Source organism: Protopterus annectens, chromosome 12.part0, assembly GCF_019279795.1.
Source record: "Protopterus annectens isolate FY-2018-M chromosome 12.part0, PAN1.0, whole genome shotgun sequence".
NCBI classification, from domain to species: domain Eukaryota; kingdom Metazoa; phylum Chordata; order Ceratodontiformes; family Protopteridae; genus Protopterus; species Protopterus annectens.
This window is the reverse complement of record NC_056746.1, coordinates 1098395915-1098413650: the sequence shown is the minus strand read 5'-3', so window position 1 is coordinate 1098413650 and position 17736 is coordinate 1098395915. Positions and strand designations below refer to the sequence as shown.

General features: G+C 40.7%; 1 protein-coding gene across 1 annotated transcript in view; it reads right to left on the bottom strand.

Annotated features, from left to right (window-relative positions):
- The window catches only part of EPB41L1 (erythrocyte membrane protein band 4.1 like 1), a gene marked incomplete in the record, with an annotated part of 2183009 nt that overhangs the window by 217100 nt on the left and 1948173 nt on the right, over positions 1 to 17736 (bottom strand). The window contains 1 exon segment of the mRNA XM_044090111.1: positions 112 to 294. Within this exon segment, the coding sequence (XP_043946046.1) occupies positions 112 to 294 (183 nt within the window).

Here is a 17736-nt window from a genome sequence, read left to right as displayed (position 1 = left end):
GACAGCAAAAAGTCTTGATGCGTAAAGTCAGCACTGTACCTAGCAACCACCCAAACCTAGCCTTCATTTCATTTACAGAAATGGTGTAATCAGTAATTTGATGCAAGTTACCTGCGATACCAGCACAGCTTCTTTCCTGGCATCCATAGCATCAGAATCTCTCTTGGAAGGATCCTCTCTCCTTTTTTCAGGAGTGGTTTTAGCAGGCACTGCAGGAGCCACTTTCACAGAAACTTCCGTCTTTTTCTCTGGAGATTCCTTACTCACAGCACTTTCGGTCTGCAGAGGTGGTACCTGTAAAAGTGAAGCATTTTTGTAAATGCATTATTACTACTTCTGGTTTTAATTCTTTTTAAATGTCAGTTATATAACTGCCTGTGGTTTGTAGGAAAGAGATGTCATACAGTTTTGTATCCCACAATGCAATTATGTACAGAAGTTTTGTTGTCTGTTGTACTGCATCTCGGGAGTATATCTGGATATAGCATTTAAAAAGTAGTTCCCAAAAATTGTTCTTAGCTCTGAAGAGATGTTAAAATAGCACACAAACACCACTTTGTGAAATGTCTGGAAAAAAGACTGGATAAACTACTAACATACTGCAGTGCCACCATTTCTGCAAAAGAAGACACAGTTACATGTAGGATGTATTCCTGCACAGGGTATTAATAATTGTTTCTAATCTTCTGACAAGATCACCACACCTCAATGTCATAGCTTAAAAGTTCATCACCAGAGTCTTCTGTGAAATTATTCCAAGCCAAACAACTATACATATAGTGATGGCTTCATAGCTGAAACCATGCACATCAAGCCATGAGATATGTAATTCATGGCTGTCTATTAACAGTAAATGAAAAAAAAGAAACAGAGGAAATTAATTTTTATTATATTCTAGTATCTTCCCTTCTCACCACTTTGCAGATCAAGCAACTGGCACAAGACATCAGAAGATAAATACATCTGTAGTAGCCCTGTATATGTTTCTAATCAAATGACTACTTTTACTTATTGAAAGAATTTGCAATAATGAAGTATGAATGAACATCCACTGTGATTTAAAAAGGACTGGGCAACTGTTCCTTTTACTGTGAATACTTCAGTAACTGCTAAGGAGCATCTTCAGGTTACAGCCAGCTGAGAGAGGAATAATAACGTTGAAAGGTGCGGTATATCGGACTAAGGTTATTTACATTCTACTCAGACCACCTGTTAACTCTAGGGATTTTATCAGACATACTTAGTCCCCTGTGTGATTTATTTCCAAGAGCAACCTTGCCTGGAGAGACATTTAATTTAGGTCTGTCAACAAATTATTTTTAATGTGACAAGACTTTGGTACATACAGGGATCCGATACATTTCCTCCTCCCCACTGATGCTGCTGCATTCTTGTATTTCTTCCAAAGCCTTTGATATGTGCTCCAACCACAAAGAAAATGAAGGAGAATGATGCTGCACAATAAATAACCCCTAAACTGAAATAATATTCTCTAATAACAAAGCATACTTTATCCATATTAAATTGCATTAGCCTTGGATATTATATGATCCCATCCCCTTAATATCTAGGATTTATAATTTTGCCACAGGTCTCTTTGTTGGTATGGGTTTCACCACTGACACTGGAACTAATGGGGCTGTTAGTTTTGGCAAGACTGGTACCAGCTTATATTTTGACTCTTTCTAAAGTCTACAGTGTTGAAACTGAGGCATCAATCCTGACTGCAGCACTGACATCCTTGGGGCCTTTTGTGGTATTGATGTTGGTAGTGTTTTCAGCCTCCCAAGTCAGATGCCACTTATGCCAAGAGGATGCTTTGGAGCTGATATGAGTGGTGGAAGGGTCAGATCTGATAAAGTTGGTATCTCTGGTTCCCACATTTCTTGACTGCCCAGGGACATCTCAGTGTCTCCAATGAAGTATCTGGAAAAGCATCACTGCAACACAGTGATGAATGAATATTCTTAAAAAGTACATTGAGACTGGCCTCAGCCCCAGATACATCAGCATCTGGGAACTCAGCTCCTCAATTTTTTCACAAGTGAGAGTGGCACAGAGGGTTGAATGTGGGATCAGCACTTTGTACCTTGGTCTAGGTCATCTTCAACACTAGATTCTTCCTCTCCAAGTGCAAGAGGAAACACACGACTCCACTCTTGAGTCTCTATCTCTGCTTGTAGAAAGCAGTCCCCACGTCCCCTCTTGATGACCCTAAATTTGGAGAAGTAACTGAAATGATGCTCAAGAAGGGGTCATGGCTCATAGATCCAGTATCTTCATTTAAAGAGATTCTGCAGATGACCTTCTACTTATGTTTAGTCTTGCCACAGGCATGGCAGGACCCCACCATGGTTGCCCTTTTCCTTTGGTTCTTCCAAGGACTGAAAGTAATGGACACAAACCCACTAGACCCCCCCCCCCCCAGATAAGGAATTTCAGACAATGAGTCATTTCAATACGTGTGTTTATATAGTCACTACTTTTATCAATCAGGGATCAAAACTACCTTGCTCATATGATTTGCTTTCAAAGTTTCTTGGCTGATGAAATTACCCACACTTGCAAAAGCTGCCCCACTGTGAAACATTTTCTAAAATGGAGTCACAGGCATCAGCTATGACTACCAAATCTAGCCTCTCAATAAGACTAGCACACAATGCAAATGATGGCTCAGTGATGGCAACCTGCTCTCTACAGACATGCCTTACCTCAGTATGGTAATTTTGCTGATGGCTTTAAGGTAATTTTTACCATTTTCCCCTTCAGAAGGACCAATCTTTTCATCCGTAAGGTGACACAAAGGACAGAATATACTAAGCAGAAAGGCAAGATGCTCACAGCAGCTGGTATTTTGTCATATGCAGAGGAGTGCTTGAAAGTCATGGTACAAGAAATGCTAACAGCTGGACTTCCAGAAATGTTTTAATCAATGCCAGTGTGGACACAGAGGTTACCAAAATAGCCACAGCCAATATGGCAGAGGGAATCAGCAAAACCAAGGGTTCTGTGAACTTCCTTCAATGGAGTCAGAATCAGGGCCCCTGAGAGCTACCCCAGCTGTCCCAACTCTGCAAGTAATTGGGAGTTGAATGTCCCTCCAGTTACCTACATGAATGTCCATTATTCCAGAAGAGTGGATTGAAATGATTATATTTAGAGGCTATGCAATTCAAATTTTGACCAAAACCCAGCCACCTTCCCTTCATCAAAAGTGTGCAACTAAAGTAGAGGCTCAACACCTTCTAAAAAAAGAGTGATCCAAGAGGTCCCATCAAACCACAAAAAAAAAAAAAAAACTCTATATAACTCATGGTTCTTGTTGATTCCAAAGAAAACAGAGAAGCTCATGTTCAAATTAGATATCAGTGGAGTAAACAAGTTAATTCCAAAATTAAAATTCTGATTGGACTGGACTGAAAGTGCTCTACTGTACCTATATCATGCTTACCCGAACATCAAAATAACCACGTAGTCCAGGAAGTAAAGAATAGTTGTGTAAAATCTTACAATAACCATAGATGTCCTTCTCTAACATGTTGCAGTATTCTTGGTGTGGGATTTCCTGCCTTCAAGTGACTCGTACGTTGGCTCCTATACAAAAGCTTCAGCTTGGCTGTTGCAGCTGCGTGGGACGTCACACGTAGGGCCATAAACCAGGGACCCTATGTGTGACGTCTGCATGCACAATCCTCAGAACTTGAAGCTAAGCAGGCAAAGTAGATAGCCCAACAGGATAGGCTGCCAAAGGTGACATGTATAAGGCCCTGGGTCTGTTCTGTAATGGAGAGAGGCATCAGGGAGCAATTAGACTGGTAGAATCAGTGAGGGGGAATGGTGGGTGGAAAGGAATACTGCAACATGGAAGAGAAGGGCATCTATGGTTATGGTAAGATTTTACACAACTATTCTATGTCCTTCTAGTCCTATGTTGCAGTATTCTTGGTGTGGGAGAGTACCACAGCTTAGTTTGATGAAAGGGTGGCGGATGCAGAAGAAGATTCCGCAAAGCCTTGTAGGATTGTCCTGGCAAATCCTGCACGTGCTTTGGAGATTTGGTCCAATTTGTAATATTTGGTGAAAGTGTGGATAGTGGACCATTTAGCTGCTTCCATAATGGAAGCTGTGTACACGCCTTTTTGGAAGGCCTTGGAAGTGGCCACTGCTGTTGTGGAGTGGGCCTTAACCCCAGCTGGAGGGGGTTTTCTGTGTTGTGAGTAGCAGAAACTGATTGCCTTTCTAATCCAGGATGCAATGGTCTGTTTGGTGACTGCCTTGCCCAATGCCCTGGGGTGGAAAGATACAAAGAGTTGTTTGGATTTCCTAATGCCTTTAGTCTTGTCCAGGTAAAATCTCAGTTGCCTGTGGACATCTAGGGAGTGGAGTATCCTCTCTCCTTGGTTAGTGGGAGAGGGAAAAAAATTGGGTAGGTGAATGGACTGATTTAGAGATAAGTCATTGACTGCTTTGGGCATGAAGGAAGGATTAGTTCTCAGTGTGACCCTATCCCTATGAAAAATGGTGTAAGGTGAGCATGACATTAAGGCTTGTAGCTCGGAAACCCTTCTGGCAGAGGTAATAGCCACTAACAGTAATGTTTTCCAAGTACAAAACTGTAGAGAGGCTGTATTAGCTGGTTCGAATGGGAGCTGGGTGAGTTTTTCCAGGATGAAGTTCAGGTCCCATGGAGGCAGAATAGGCTTCTAAGGTGGAGTGATGTGTAAGACCCCTTTAAGAAAAAGTTTCACATGTAGCCTGGCTAACAAGGGAGGATCTAGAGGTAAGCAGGCTGATAATGCGTAGAGGTGCACTTTCACTGATGAATAGGAAAGTCCACTCTTTATAAGTTGACACATATATAAGAGGACTAGGGGAGTGTCAGCCTCGTAAGGGTCACTTTCCTGTCCCAGACACCACCGAGTAAACCTTTCCCATTTTGCAAGGTATGATTTTCTAGTAGTGGATTTCCTGTCCTCCCTCAGGACTGATAGCACGTCCTCTGAATAGTGATGTCTGAATAGTGTTAGTAATTTATCACACACAGAGTCAGGGATAGCATTTGCAAGTGTGGGAGAGTTCCTTTGTCTTGTTTCAGAAGGTCCACCTTGTGAGGTAACTTGCAGTGATTGCCCTTGGCTAAATTGTATAAAAGGGGGAACCAGTGCTGCCTTGGCCAGTAGGGAGTCACTAGCAAGATTTTTGGTTTGTCCTTCCTGATTTTCAGAAGGACTTTCTGAATCAGAGGGAAGGGGGAGGGGAGACGTACAGGAACTTCCCCTCCTAGGTGAAACTGAAGGCGTCTACTCTCCAGGCTTGGAGGGAGTAAGTCTTTGTGCAGAAGGCCTGCAGCTGCCTGTTCTAGAGGAGGCAAACAGGTCTGCTTGTGGAGTGCCTCACCGATGGACTATGTCTAGGAAGACCGTCCTGTCCAGCAACCATTCGTGTTGTGGAGAGGATGTTCTGCTCAGGAGGTCTGCTTGCTTGTTGTCCTGCAAAGGGATGTAACTGGCTTGTAGGGATAGGTTGTGCTGGGATCCTGGGTCCCATATTAGGAGGGCTAGCTTGCATAATTGGTATGCCTTGATACCTCCCTGTTTGTTGATGTACCACATTACAGTGGTATTGTCCGTCACTATCAGAAGAGGGCCTGGTAGCAGTAGGGGAAGGAAGGTCTGTATAGCTAAAAAGAACTGCTGTCATCTCCTTTACATTGATGTGTTTAGTTTTCATGGGAGGTTGCCACTGAGCTTGGACTCTGTAAGAGTGCAAGGTGGCTCCCCAACCTGAGTCTGAGGCATCTGTATGCAATATTTACGTGGGTTGAGGGGGCTGCAGTGGAAGTCCCGGGTTTAGCTGTACTTGTTGGATGCACCAAATGATTTCCTTCTTTAAACAGGGAAGAAGGGGGATAACTTGTTCCAAGTGATTCTGGTGTTGTGACCAGATATTTTTGAGGTACCATTGCAGTTTTCACATATGCATTCTGGCCAATGGTAGCATGGGAATGGTTGCTGCCATCAATCCCAGGACTTGAAGGAATTGCCTTGCAGTGACTGTCTGGGAGAACAAGACTTCCCGGAAGTGGGAAGTTAGAGATAGAACCTTGTCCTGTGGGAGAAAGGCTTTCATTTGTTCTGTGGTGATTCTGCAACCTAGGAATATATTGTCCTTGTCTGGGTTCAGGGAGGACTTCTTGAGGTTTGGGGTGAAACCTAGGCTTTGTAGTAGGGACATAGTGAAGTGAAGATGTCTTAAGAGGGAATCTTCAGACTGTGCTAGGATAAGGATGTCCTTCAGATATGGGTAAATCTGGATTCCTTGGATCCTGCAGAAGGCAATGGCTGGAGCTAGGCACTTTGCAAACACTCTTGGGGCAGTGGATAAACCAAAGGGCAAGGCCGTAAATTGGAAGTGTGAAGATGGGCCAGAGAAATGCAGGAAACGTCTGTGTGAGGCCCTGATGGGAATGTGCAAGTAAGCATCTTTTAGGTCCAAGGTGACCATAAAAGCATTTAAGGGTATGAGGGGTAAGAGAGTGGGAAGTGACAGCATTTTGAAGGTTGGTACCTGCAGGTAAAGGTTTAGGAAAGAGAGATAACAAAAATGAGTCTCCAGGAATCGTCCTTTCGAGGGACCAGAAACAGACGGGAGTAGAATCCCTTTCTTTCCTGTCCTGTGGAACTGGCTCTATTGTGCCTTGTTGTTGCAGATCTGACTGAATTTGTGGAAGGAGATGGCACTGGTTTTTTGGGGCAAATGGAATGCCCTTCCAAGGGGGAATTTGTTTCCAGGATAGAAAGTACCCTTTTTGAATAATGGTTAATACCCATTGGTCTGCAGTGATTTTTTGCCAGAAGGGGAGACAGTGGGTAAGACGAGCTGAGAGGGGAAGATGGGCAAGGCAGTCACACATTATTAGGACATCCCCTGTCCTGAAAGGGTTGTCTAGGCTGAGGAGTTGGGCCAGTAGGCCTGGATGAGTAATGTCTTCTAGTTCCTCTTCTGGGTCTGGAGGAGGAGGCAGCAGAATGTGGGTTACGCCTAACAAAGGTAGTCTTAGCTGGGTAGTTCCTATAAAATTTGGGTATAAGGGATTCCAGGAGATGTTTTATATCCTGTAATTCTTTGCTTTTTTCTTGCAGATTATTAAATAGGTCTGCAGATTGCTTTCCAAAGAGGAAGTTGTGATCCAGGGGGCATCCAAGATTTTGGGCTTGAAGTCCTCTGGCAGATTCTGTAGTCTAAGCCAGGAATATCTCCTAAGGACAGATGCCAATGCTGCAGAGCAAGCAGAAGCTTCTGCAGCATCGTAGCTGCATCTAATGGAGTGCCTAGCCACTTGTAGGGCTAAGGACAATTTAGAGGAGATATCCATTTTAATTGGGCTGTCAGGGATTGAAGCCAGCATAGAGGTGGCTTGGGATACCAAGTCCAGGGCATACTTGGTCATGTGTGTTTGATAGTTAATTGTTCTGAAGGCCAAAGTGGAGGAAGTTTACACCTTCTTGCCTATCCTATCCATGGATTTGCTATCTTTATCCGTGGGCAATAGGGAGGCAGAAGGTAACAACCTAGACTGTTTATCAGGGGCAGGGGCAGTGGCAATCACTGTTGGGTCTGCTAAGGGTGGCTTTATGAGGAATTTTTGTTCCTCTGGCACCTTGTAGAAGCAGTCTGGGCACTTAGGTGCAGGAGGCTGTGAGTCAGGTGTACTAGAAGCTGCAGTAAAGGCATCCAAGTATGCTGGAAGAACAGGGGGTAGAGCTGTAGGGGAGGGGGCCTCCACTTGCAGCAGTTCAAAGTATCTTTTTGGGGTTTCTGTCATTTGGGAAGAATCCCATTTGAAATAATCTTCCATTTTGGTGATTGGTTTCACCAAATGCAATGTCTTCAGGTGGAGAATCCCCTTCCACAGAATCCTCATCAGGAGAGTAATATTCCTTGGGAGAAGCAATCTGGGATGCATAAGAGATGGATTCATCCGAGGAAGAGTAGGAAGATTCATGTTCTACTTCCTCAAGGAGGGGAGCCATGGGGATGGAACAAGCAGAGGGAGGCCTAGGACTTAGCAGAGGCAATGTAGTTGTGGGTGAGGCAGAAGGCCAAAGGGCTATAAATGCCTGCATAAGAGAAGAGGTGAAGGCCTCCCAGTCTGGAGGGAATTCAGAAGCAGGAGTAGTGTGTTTTGTTTTCTGCTTCTTTTTGGTTGGAGTGGCCTTAGGAGTCCGTCTTGAGCTGGGTTTGACAGCGGCTGTATCTGAGGTCTAGATCCCGGTCGAAGGAACCACCAAATCTGGTTACCCCTCGACATCAACAGGTGTCTGTGTCTGAGAAAACTCCATGGATGTGCTGGTCATCGGCTGTGCAGCGGCCTCAACGAGGGAGATCGATGGAGCCAGCAGATCCGCTGAGCGCTCAACTCCTACATCGGCAGTTGGCTGGGCGTCCGGGTGCGAAGCAGCAGGCGATGAAGGCCTAGATATCTTGGCCTTCTTACGCACAGGTTCTTCAACTTCAGTAACAATAGCAGCATATCTCATAATGTTAAGGCCTTTGGCAGCCATCTTCAAGGTCTGCATTGCCATACTTCCTATGAAGGACTCGCAAGACTCAATAGTCTAAGTGCAAGGATTCCAAGTTATCTGTGGTGAAAATTTCTGATACCCGAGAGTGACATCCTGCTTGGCAGCTTCACTACCCCAACCTCCCTCAGCCCCCATGACAGTCTCCAGAGATGCATCTGCCCTTGTGTATGGCCATTACTTAGGTCAAACAGTTCAAGGGATGTGGTCACAGACAGAGGCCAAACTGCATATCAACACTCTGGAAATGAGAAGATCCTCCAGATGTCACAAGCCTTCTTGTACAATATCCTGCATGGATCAATAGCCATCCATACTAACAACATGGCTATGGTATGGTATATCAACAAGCAGGTGATGCACATGCCTACCCCTGTACCAGGAGGAGATGAGACATTAGGAATGGGCTATCGTGCATCATCACTTTCTAACAGCAAGTCATTCTTTGTCAACTAAATTCCCTTGTGAACAGGCTTAGTCACTACCTCATGTTGCTTGAGTGGTCCTTTACTCTGTTAAAGGCATGAACTTTGTTTCACAATTGATGACGCCTTCCTATGAACTGCTTGCTTCCATAACCAACACCAAGTGCAGAAGCTACTTCTCCCTCATCTCCCTACAAAGACAGACTTTCACGAATCACTTAGTCCTAGAATGGCCACCAGGATTCCCCTATACTCTTCCACAACTTTCTCTTATTCTGACTTTCCTTCAGAAAAAGCAATCACAGCAAAATCAAAGTCATCCTTATAGCCCCATTTTAGACCCAGCATGTTGGCTCCACCTGTATTGACCTGCTTTTGCCTGTACTGGTGTTTAAATGCCTTTGCCTAAAACCATTCAGTATTCCTCCTACTTGTCAATCTGTCAAGCCACACCAGGAATTTCCATCCCAGCATCTAACTGCATGGTTACTTCTCTTTAATAATGAAGGGGATACCTACTTAACCACCTAAGACAGTCCAAATAACTTCCACTCGATCTCCCGTAAGACAAACTTGTACAAATAAATGGATCAGGTTTTCCTTTTGGGCTACATCCAGATGGTTAGATTTCTTTAATGTTCTAGTCCCTGCTGTTTTAGATTCTTTATCTCACCCCCTTAAAAATATTGGAAAAATGCATCCATGCCCAACTCCTTAACCACCTGCTTGAAAACCAAATTCTATCACCCACTCAGCATGGTTTCAGACCAGGACACAGCACCACTACTGCCCCCTCTCCTTCCTTGATACAGTTAACAGGGCACGGGATTCTGGCAAAATAATCGCTACCTTTTCCTTGACCTCTCCAAAGCTTTCAATACCATTTCCCACACCATCCTCCTCTCTAAACTTTCCACCCTCCATATTTCCCCACCTACCCTGCAATGGTTCAACAGCTATCTCTCCAATAGGCAGCAATCCACCAAATGACAACAATCTTACTCTCCATTCCTCAGTACTTCCACAGGGCTACCCCAAGGCTCCATACTTGGTCTTCTTTTATTTAGCATCTTTCACTCCACTCTCCCACAATGCTCAGTAATCCAGTATGCTGATGACTCTACAATAATATGCACTGTAAATTCCATCTCTGAACTCCAGCAAATTACCCAGAATGCCCTCACCTCTACTGAATCTTGGATGCTTAAGAATCACCTTGCCCTAAATCCGAAAAAAAAAAATCTAAACTAGTACTTTTTACCCCTAGGAAAACCACTCCCCTAAATAAAAAACTTGTCACTATACAAGCCCAAGACAATACCTCTACAGAAATTATCCCACATACTAAATTACTAGGCATTATTATAGATGAAAACTGTAACTTTGACCTACATGTAAACAATAACATAAAAAAAACATCAAAACCTTGGTATGCTCTACAAGCACCCACCAACACTTTCTTAGCCTCTCTACTAGACAAACCCTTGCAACCATCTTTTTTATTACCCTCTCTCTTTTATGGTGCCCTTCTCCTCACTAATATCCAAATTTCTACAGAATTCAAACTTGATATGTGTTACAACAGAATAGCCAAATTTTCCACCAAGGCCAAATTTGTGTCCTACCACTGCAACTCACTGACACAATTAGGTTGGCTGGAACTCTCCCACCATCTCTCATTCACCCAGCTAACTACAGAGCACAAAATAATCTACAGACCCACAGACTTTCTGCTCTCTCAACTCTACCTGTCAAATACCAACCCAGCAGGCAACTAAGATCTGAAAATTATCTACATCTAAAAGTAGAAAAGCCCACCTTACCGGCTGGTTAACTACTCTACTCCTTCACCATTGCCAAACTATGGAACTCACTTCCACCTTCTATAAGAAACACAGGCAGTACCACCACCTTCAAACAAATGCTGAAAAGTCATCTCAACTCTTCCTGGCTATGCTCCTGTTCTGTAACCTAACCTCTTCCTTCTCCTTATATTATAACTAAACTCCTATGCTTTTTACTACTAGTGACTGACAATACTTTCTCCATATTTATTATTTTTTCATCACTTGATGATACTAGTACTATAATGCTGATTAATAAATCTCTGTTTATATCCCTCTAATTGAATTTATCTGGCATCCAGCTAAATTCCTGCTTTTATGTACATATTTTGTATCTATTACTGTAATTAAACCAACTAAATTCCTACTTTTATGTATATATTCTGTATATATTACTGTAATCACTATGTCTAACACTGTTTCTACTTTTGTACTAAGGGATCTAGAAGGAGAAAACTTCAGTAGTACAGTGGCCTGTGACTCAGAAAGGCTTACTACAATGCAAAAACATTGCCAGAAAAGGTTTTATCATCAAAATAAGCCATTCTGAATTTCCTGCCAAAGTGTCCTTGTGGACTAACCCTTTTTTAATGTTAGAGCTAGTCACAGAGAAAAATCTCAATTAATTCATAAACGTACTTGTTTTCTTATTCTTCAGTCATCAAACAAAGGGGATGGTACTTGGCAATGCTTCAATGCTTACAGGCAATGCCATGTTTTATTTGAACACAGTAAAAGATTTCATTAAAGATGATCAAATATTTACTTGTTTTGCAGTAAGCAGATTTGGCCTAGCAGTGCCATTGTCTATCTGTAATTCTGGCTATATTTCCTTCGGTTACAAGAAATACAATTAAGAATTACATTCTAAACCGAAAGCTCTTATAACAGAAAGGTGGCTATGTTTCAAGTATTCTTCAAAAATGTTTCTTTAAATGACATTTGAGATGTCACAACTTGGACTTCTCTGCACATTTTTTTCAAGATGCTGTCACCTGGCTATGATCTCTCAAGGTTTAGGTCAGCCCTTGAGGGTTACTGTTGTCAGGAGTATCCAGTTATGAGGCCACCTAAGAGAAAAAGACAGGGCATTGTCCTAATTTCTGATGAATTTCTGGTTACCCATGCAATCATCCAAACTGCACTTAAATAGGGACAACGAGGGTCTTTGTTTAACATAAATAGGAAGCTTGTTCTAAATGTGGGGAAACTTCTGTGAGACAAATCTGTCTCTCCATCAATTTCTGTTGATGCCACATTCCAGGTTAAGGTCCTTTGAGTAAGTGACCCATGTGCCATGTGACTTGCGAATGTGCAGCACTTCCATTAAAGCTAGGTCAGAGATTGCTCTATATGCAAGGCACAGCTAGCCTCTGAGCAGTCTGTATGACACAGAGTAAAGTGACAATGATTTCAGTCTGTTCACATAAGACAGATCTTGAAGAACCTGAATTTTCTTTGTAAGGAACCTTTGTGGTCTCTCCAAATTGCTGCAGGTGTTTGGAAAGGAACATACCAAAGGAAGTGGTGTATTATATTATTGGCTTGATGAGGGAAAAGTACAGGGGGTTTTAACCTCTTTTTTTCTGGAGACAATGGCCTTAAGTAAGAGATTAGCAATATAGAATGCCCTTTTCAGCACTGGTGAGACATGGTGATCGAAGTTAAAGCTGCTGTCAACCAGTGTGCCCAGATCTCTCACCACTGACTGTGTGCTTAGGGTATTGTTATTGATGTGGTAGTTTGCAGGAATATCACCCTTGTTGAAGGGGATGATAATGCATTGTTCTTTGCATTAAGTTTAAGACCGTGACTTTGGCACCAATCAGGTAAGACCTTCTTGCGGGATGTTGACATCACTAGGGGTTTCAATAATTGCTCCCAGTTTGCAGTCATCAGAAAACTTTTTCAGCCACAGTCCTTAATTTTAGCCTGTACTTTGGAGAAGTAGATTCCAAACAGTAGGGGTCCCAGAACTGATCCCTGTGGAACACCACTGATTACAGGTCTGCTGGAGGAAGTGGAGTCCCCTATTTTGACCGTATGAATTATATCAGTGAGCCAGTTTGCAACTCATCTGACAATATATGGGTTGATACCCAGCTGGGTGAGTTTATCAATGATGGCTGAGTGGGGGATTATGTCAAATGCCTTGGCTAAGTCTAAGTAGGCCGTATGCACAGATTTGTCTTCATTTAGGGCTTTGGTGACTGTCTTGATATACACACACACATACATACATATATACACTCATTTTATATATCTATATATCTATATATATAGATATATATATATATACACACACACACACACACACACACACACACACACACACACACACACACACACACACACACACACACACACGTGTGTGTGTGTGTTTGTATGAAAGTTACCTACAACCTGTCAAATGGCAGCTTGCTGAACCTAGAAAACTGCCAGCCCAGTTGACTGAAAATCAGCTGATCGAACAGGATGACAGTTCTTCTGTACAAGATCACATTACAGTGGGGATTGAGGAATTTACTCTTTCCCCATTGTAGTGTGATCTCCGACTTTGAGATATATATATATATAATATATATATATATATATATATATATATATATATATATATATATATATATATATATATATCATTAGCAGGTGGTGCAGGAAAAAAGAAGGTGTTAAGTCTTTTGACTTTTTTGATTGGCTGCTGATCAAGATCAATAAGTTGAGCTCAATCATTCGCTGCTCGATGGGTACATATACATATAATCATTTTTATTAGTTGAAACTAAAATACTAAAGTGTGTAGTGATACCAAAAGAACTGACCCAACAAATAAGTATCACAAGCAGTCAGTAGCGGATTTTACTTTTACTTTATTGCAATATTAGACAACAAAATACTAATGGATTAAGCTCTTTCATCCTTAAAACACCATTCAATAGTCTTGAACTTCCTTTTCTAGGAAAAAAACTTTTCTTATTAATTAAGAAGTGTTAAAGGAACAGTACATATAAAGCAAAATCCCATAACTGTGATTTCCCAAACCAAGACTACTAAAACTACAAAACATTGTTTTATATATATAATAATTTGAGAAAATAAAATAGTTTTTTAATTAAAATTTGCTCTAACATTAAGTACAGATTACAAAGAAATACATGTTCCTGGACTGAATGGTGTAATACCACTAAAACCTGTTCTGAAGGGGTATAGACCCATTCATTGACTCTAACTGGTTCAGACATTGTTTTTAAGCTGAATGAAAGATTACTTGCAATGGATCTGATGAGGGGCTTCGGCCTTTAAGTGCTTATCCTTTTCTGTTCTTGTATTAGGAGTTTTTATTATTTTAGCTGTGGTGGTCCAGTTTCGTTTTATTGCTAAATTATGTCTTTCCTACAATTTTGGACCTTTGACGCTCCTGGGGGTTATATTTTTATCTCTATTTTTAGATCAGCATCTATTTAGCTGACAAAATTTGACTTTCTAAATATATGACTGACAAGTGTTTGCTGAGCTTGTCTGTTGGTCATACCCCTCCCTCCATGCATCAGCACAATTTCAGGGGCTGCTATTGCTCATTCAAAAGAGAAAAGTTATGTTAAGCTGATCTAGATCTCCACTCTATAACACTGCTTTTTGAGAATCTCACCCAAAGTTTTCAGCCCATCTCTTTTGTAAATAACTGCTCTGTTCTTTCTTCACTGAGTTGAATGTCTTTCTCTGACTGTTCTGCACTTCTTCAGCTTATCATAGCCCATTTTTAATTTAATCACAAAGTAGTGGTCTTAATTTTGCTTGTGAATTATACCCCCACAGATAAACCAAGGTCACCTCAAATTGCATTGTCAGACATTCTGGCAACAAAGCATTCTTCAGATGCCGCCTCCTGTCCCTGGATACAGTTGTAATTTATTTCTTTGACTTTGTTTACCAAGGTAATGTACCGAGGCGTAACTTTAGGAATAGAAAAGGATTCAAAAGGAACAATAACACATTTTTAATATGCAATTCTATCATCAAAACACTCTAACTTAAATGGCAATACTGAATATAACAAAGATGATAAATGGCATTACAAACTTTAACACAACTGACATGGTACAAAATCAGCCTTTGTACAAATTTTGATACATATCTAAGGTGTTTGCATGCTCTTAACCATGAGTATTGTTACTCTGTTGTTAAACGTGGAGCTAATAATCTTCAGTTCTTGTTGTGCGCTTGTTATGAGTGCAGATCAAGATTAGAGCAGTGAAAGGGAGATTCTGCAGTGCTTCCTCTGGAAAGGGTTTTTTCCAGCTGATCTGCCTTCAGTTAGTTTAAATTGTGAAATAGTACTTATTATTATACAAGTATTACAAGTATTTAAGCCACGGTGGTACAGCGGTAGCGTTGTTGCCTCACAGCAAGAGGTTCTCCTGTTTGATTCTCAGCTGGAGTGCCTTCTGTGTGGAGTCTGCATGTCCTCCCTGCGGTCGAGTGGCCTCCGAAAGACATGCGTGAATGGGCATGCCTTCGCTGAAGGTTGGGCTTCAGGCTGGCAACTCGGCACCATAAAATACTACTGCCAATCATTAGCGGACCGGAGTTCCACTGTGGCGACCCCTAAACGGGACAAGCCAAAAAGACAAACAAATTATACAAGTATTTGTATCTTTAATTCATTTTGGATTTTTTGAAATTCAGTAGTTATATCTGGAAGTACTTTGGGTTTTAATCATCAGACAGCTGGTTTGTTAGGATGAAAGTTATTTGAAGGTCTTTAATTCAAGTTACAATAAGTATGCATAATTGTTTAACGACAAAGAGGATACAACAGCATCACTGGCAGTGACTGAAGCAACTTTGATAAGTGCTGCTAATCAGACATGGAGATTAAATTAAAAAATCTTGAAGTACACAGGTTTTTTTGGAGTCACAGTGTTAAGAAGGATGTTTTTACAACCAATCTGATACATGTTTATTGCTGCAGCTAAGTAAACAACACAATGAGAGATTTGGGTACTGAAATTCAAATGAAGTTATGAAATTTGTGTGTCTGGTTGCATGGGAAGATGAAGATAGGCAGAAAAAATATATATGTCATCAGAGTGCCAGATAAATAGAAGTTTCTGGATTGTTTGGAATGCATGGCTAATAAGGTTAATGAATAGTTAGGTATTCCGTTTGTTTGTTCAAAGCTGGAATACATGCGCATAAAAATTTCTGTACTGCATATGGGAATATTAGCTGTTTCTTCTCATTCATTTCTAGCTCATTTTCAATTGTACATGAAAGAAAAAGGGATGTCAACTTTGAAGTCCTGGTAACAACTGTTTTGTGGAGTCAAAAAGAAAGCTTTTTTTTTTAAATGACTGCTTACGCAAACAATTGACTTCAGGGAAGCATTTCACAAAGTGATGTAACAATGAAAGAAAAGAAACTTGGAGTTTCATCTGACATATCCAGCTACTTTGAAGGTATTTTGTAAACCAGATTAGTCCAGATACTGTGATATCAATACACAGAATTTTGTAACAGTGTTTTGCAATAAGCTGCATCCTTGGTAGACAACAATCATGGATGTCAACTGCTTCAAATGAGTTTGGAGAAAACGGAATATTTGGACTATATAAAAAGTAAACGAAAATGTAATAATAAAAGCTGCCAGCACCCCACGAGGTAAATCCTCAGTAGCACAAGAATATATAAACATAAAAAGAAAAATAACTGTGGAGTGAAACATGGCTAGAAACTGAAATGTCCAATCACAAACTGAATGTCCAAATAAATCCAAGGCGATAAAAATCCACAATTTATTGCAAGAACACAAACTGATAAGTGTTTTTGCTTAGGAGCTTCATCAGACCAAATAGTGAACAGAAAACTGACTGATATATATATATATATATATATATATATATATATATAAAACATTTCTTACTCAGAAGTATCAATTAAATGATCAATTAATTAATTAAGCAATCAATCATTAAAGAGCCATAATATACAAATATATGTGGACGCATACATTATATGTCAAAAGTTAAACATATCAAAAATTTTACATAAAAAATGACGCTCTAAATATAAAAGATAGAAAATGAATAAAAAAAAAAGAAAAGAAACTTGGAGTTTCATCTGACATATCCAGCTACTTTTAAGGTATTTTGTAAACCAGATTAGTCCAGATACTGTGATATCAATACACAGAATTTTGCAACAGTGTTTTGCAATAAGTTGCATCCTTGGTAGACAACAATCATGGATGTCAACTGCTTCAGATGAGTTTGGAGAAAAAGGAATATTTGGACTATATAAAAAGTAATACGGATGTTGTTGCACCTGTGTATTCTAATTTTGCATAGTGTTCAAAATGAAGAAGATTATACCTGACTGTCAACTACAGGTTAATATGATATGGCTGAAGAGGAGTCTGCTTGCTTAGCTGTAGGGATATTATTGACTTGGTTCATTTATGTCTGGCTTTGCTGGAGTGGTTATTTATGGATTTTCTGGCCCAGTCTGGATATAACTAGGTATGAATGAATGTTACAGCAACTGGGAATATGACGTTATTTGAAAAAGTGCCTTGTGAAACTTTTTTTTTATAAAAAAATGGACTTAAGGCATCAGATCCTAAAGGATATATACTGATATTTATGTTCTGATTGGTGGAAGAAGGACTATATACTGATATTTATGTTCTGATTGGTGGAAGAAGGACTACTTTATGATATCTGACAGACTGAGGACTATGAGCAAGTGGTTTGTTGTGCTGGGTAATAATGTATTTGTTGCAAATACTATTTTCCTCATGGCAGGGTGGGTAAGTAGCCTCTGGCTTTGTGTACAAGTCAGCTCATATATCTTAATTAACTACACTGACTATAGATCAGAAGATTTACT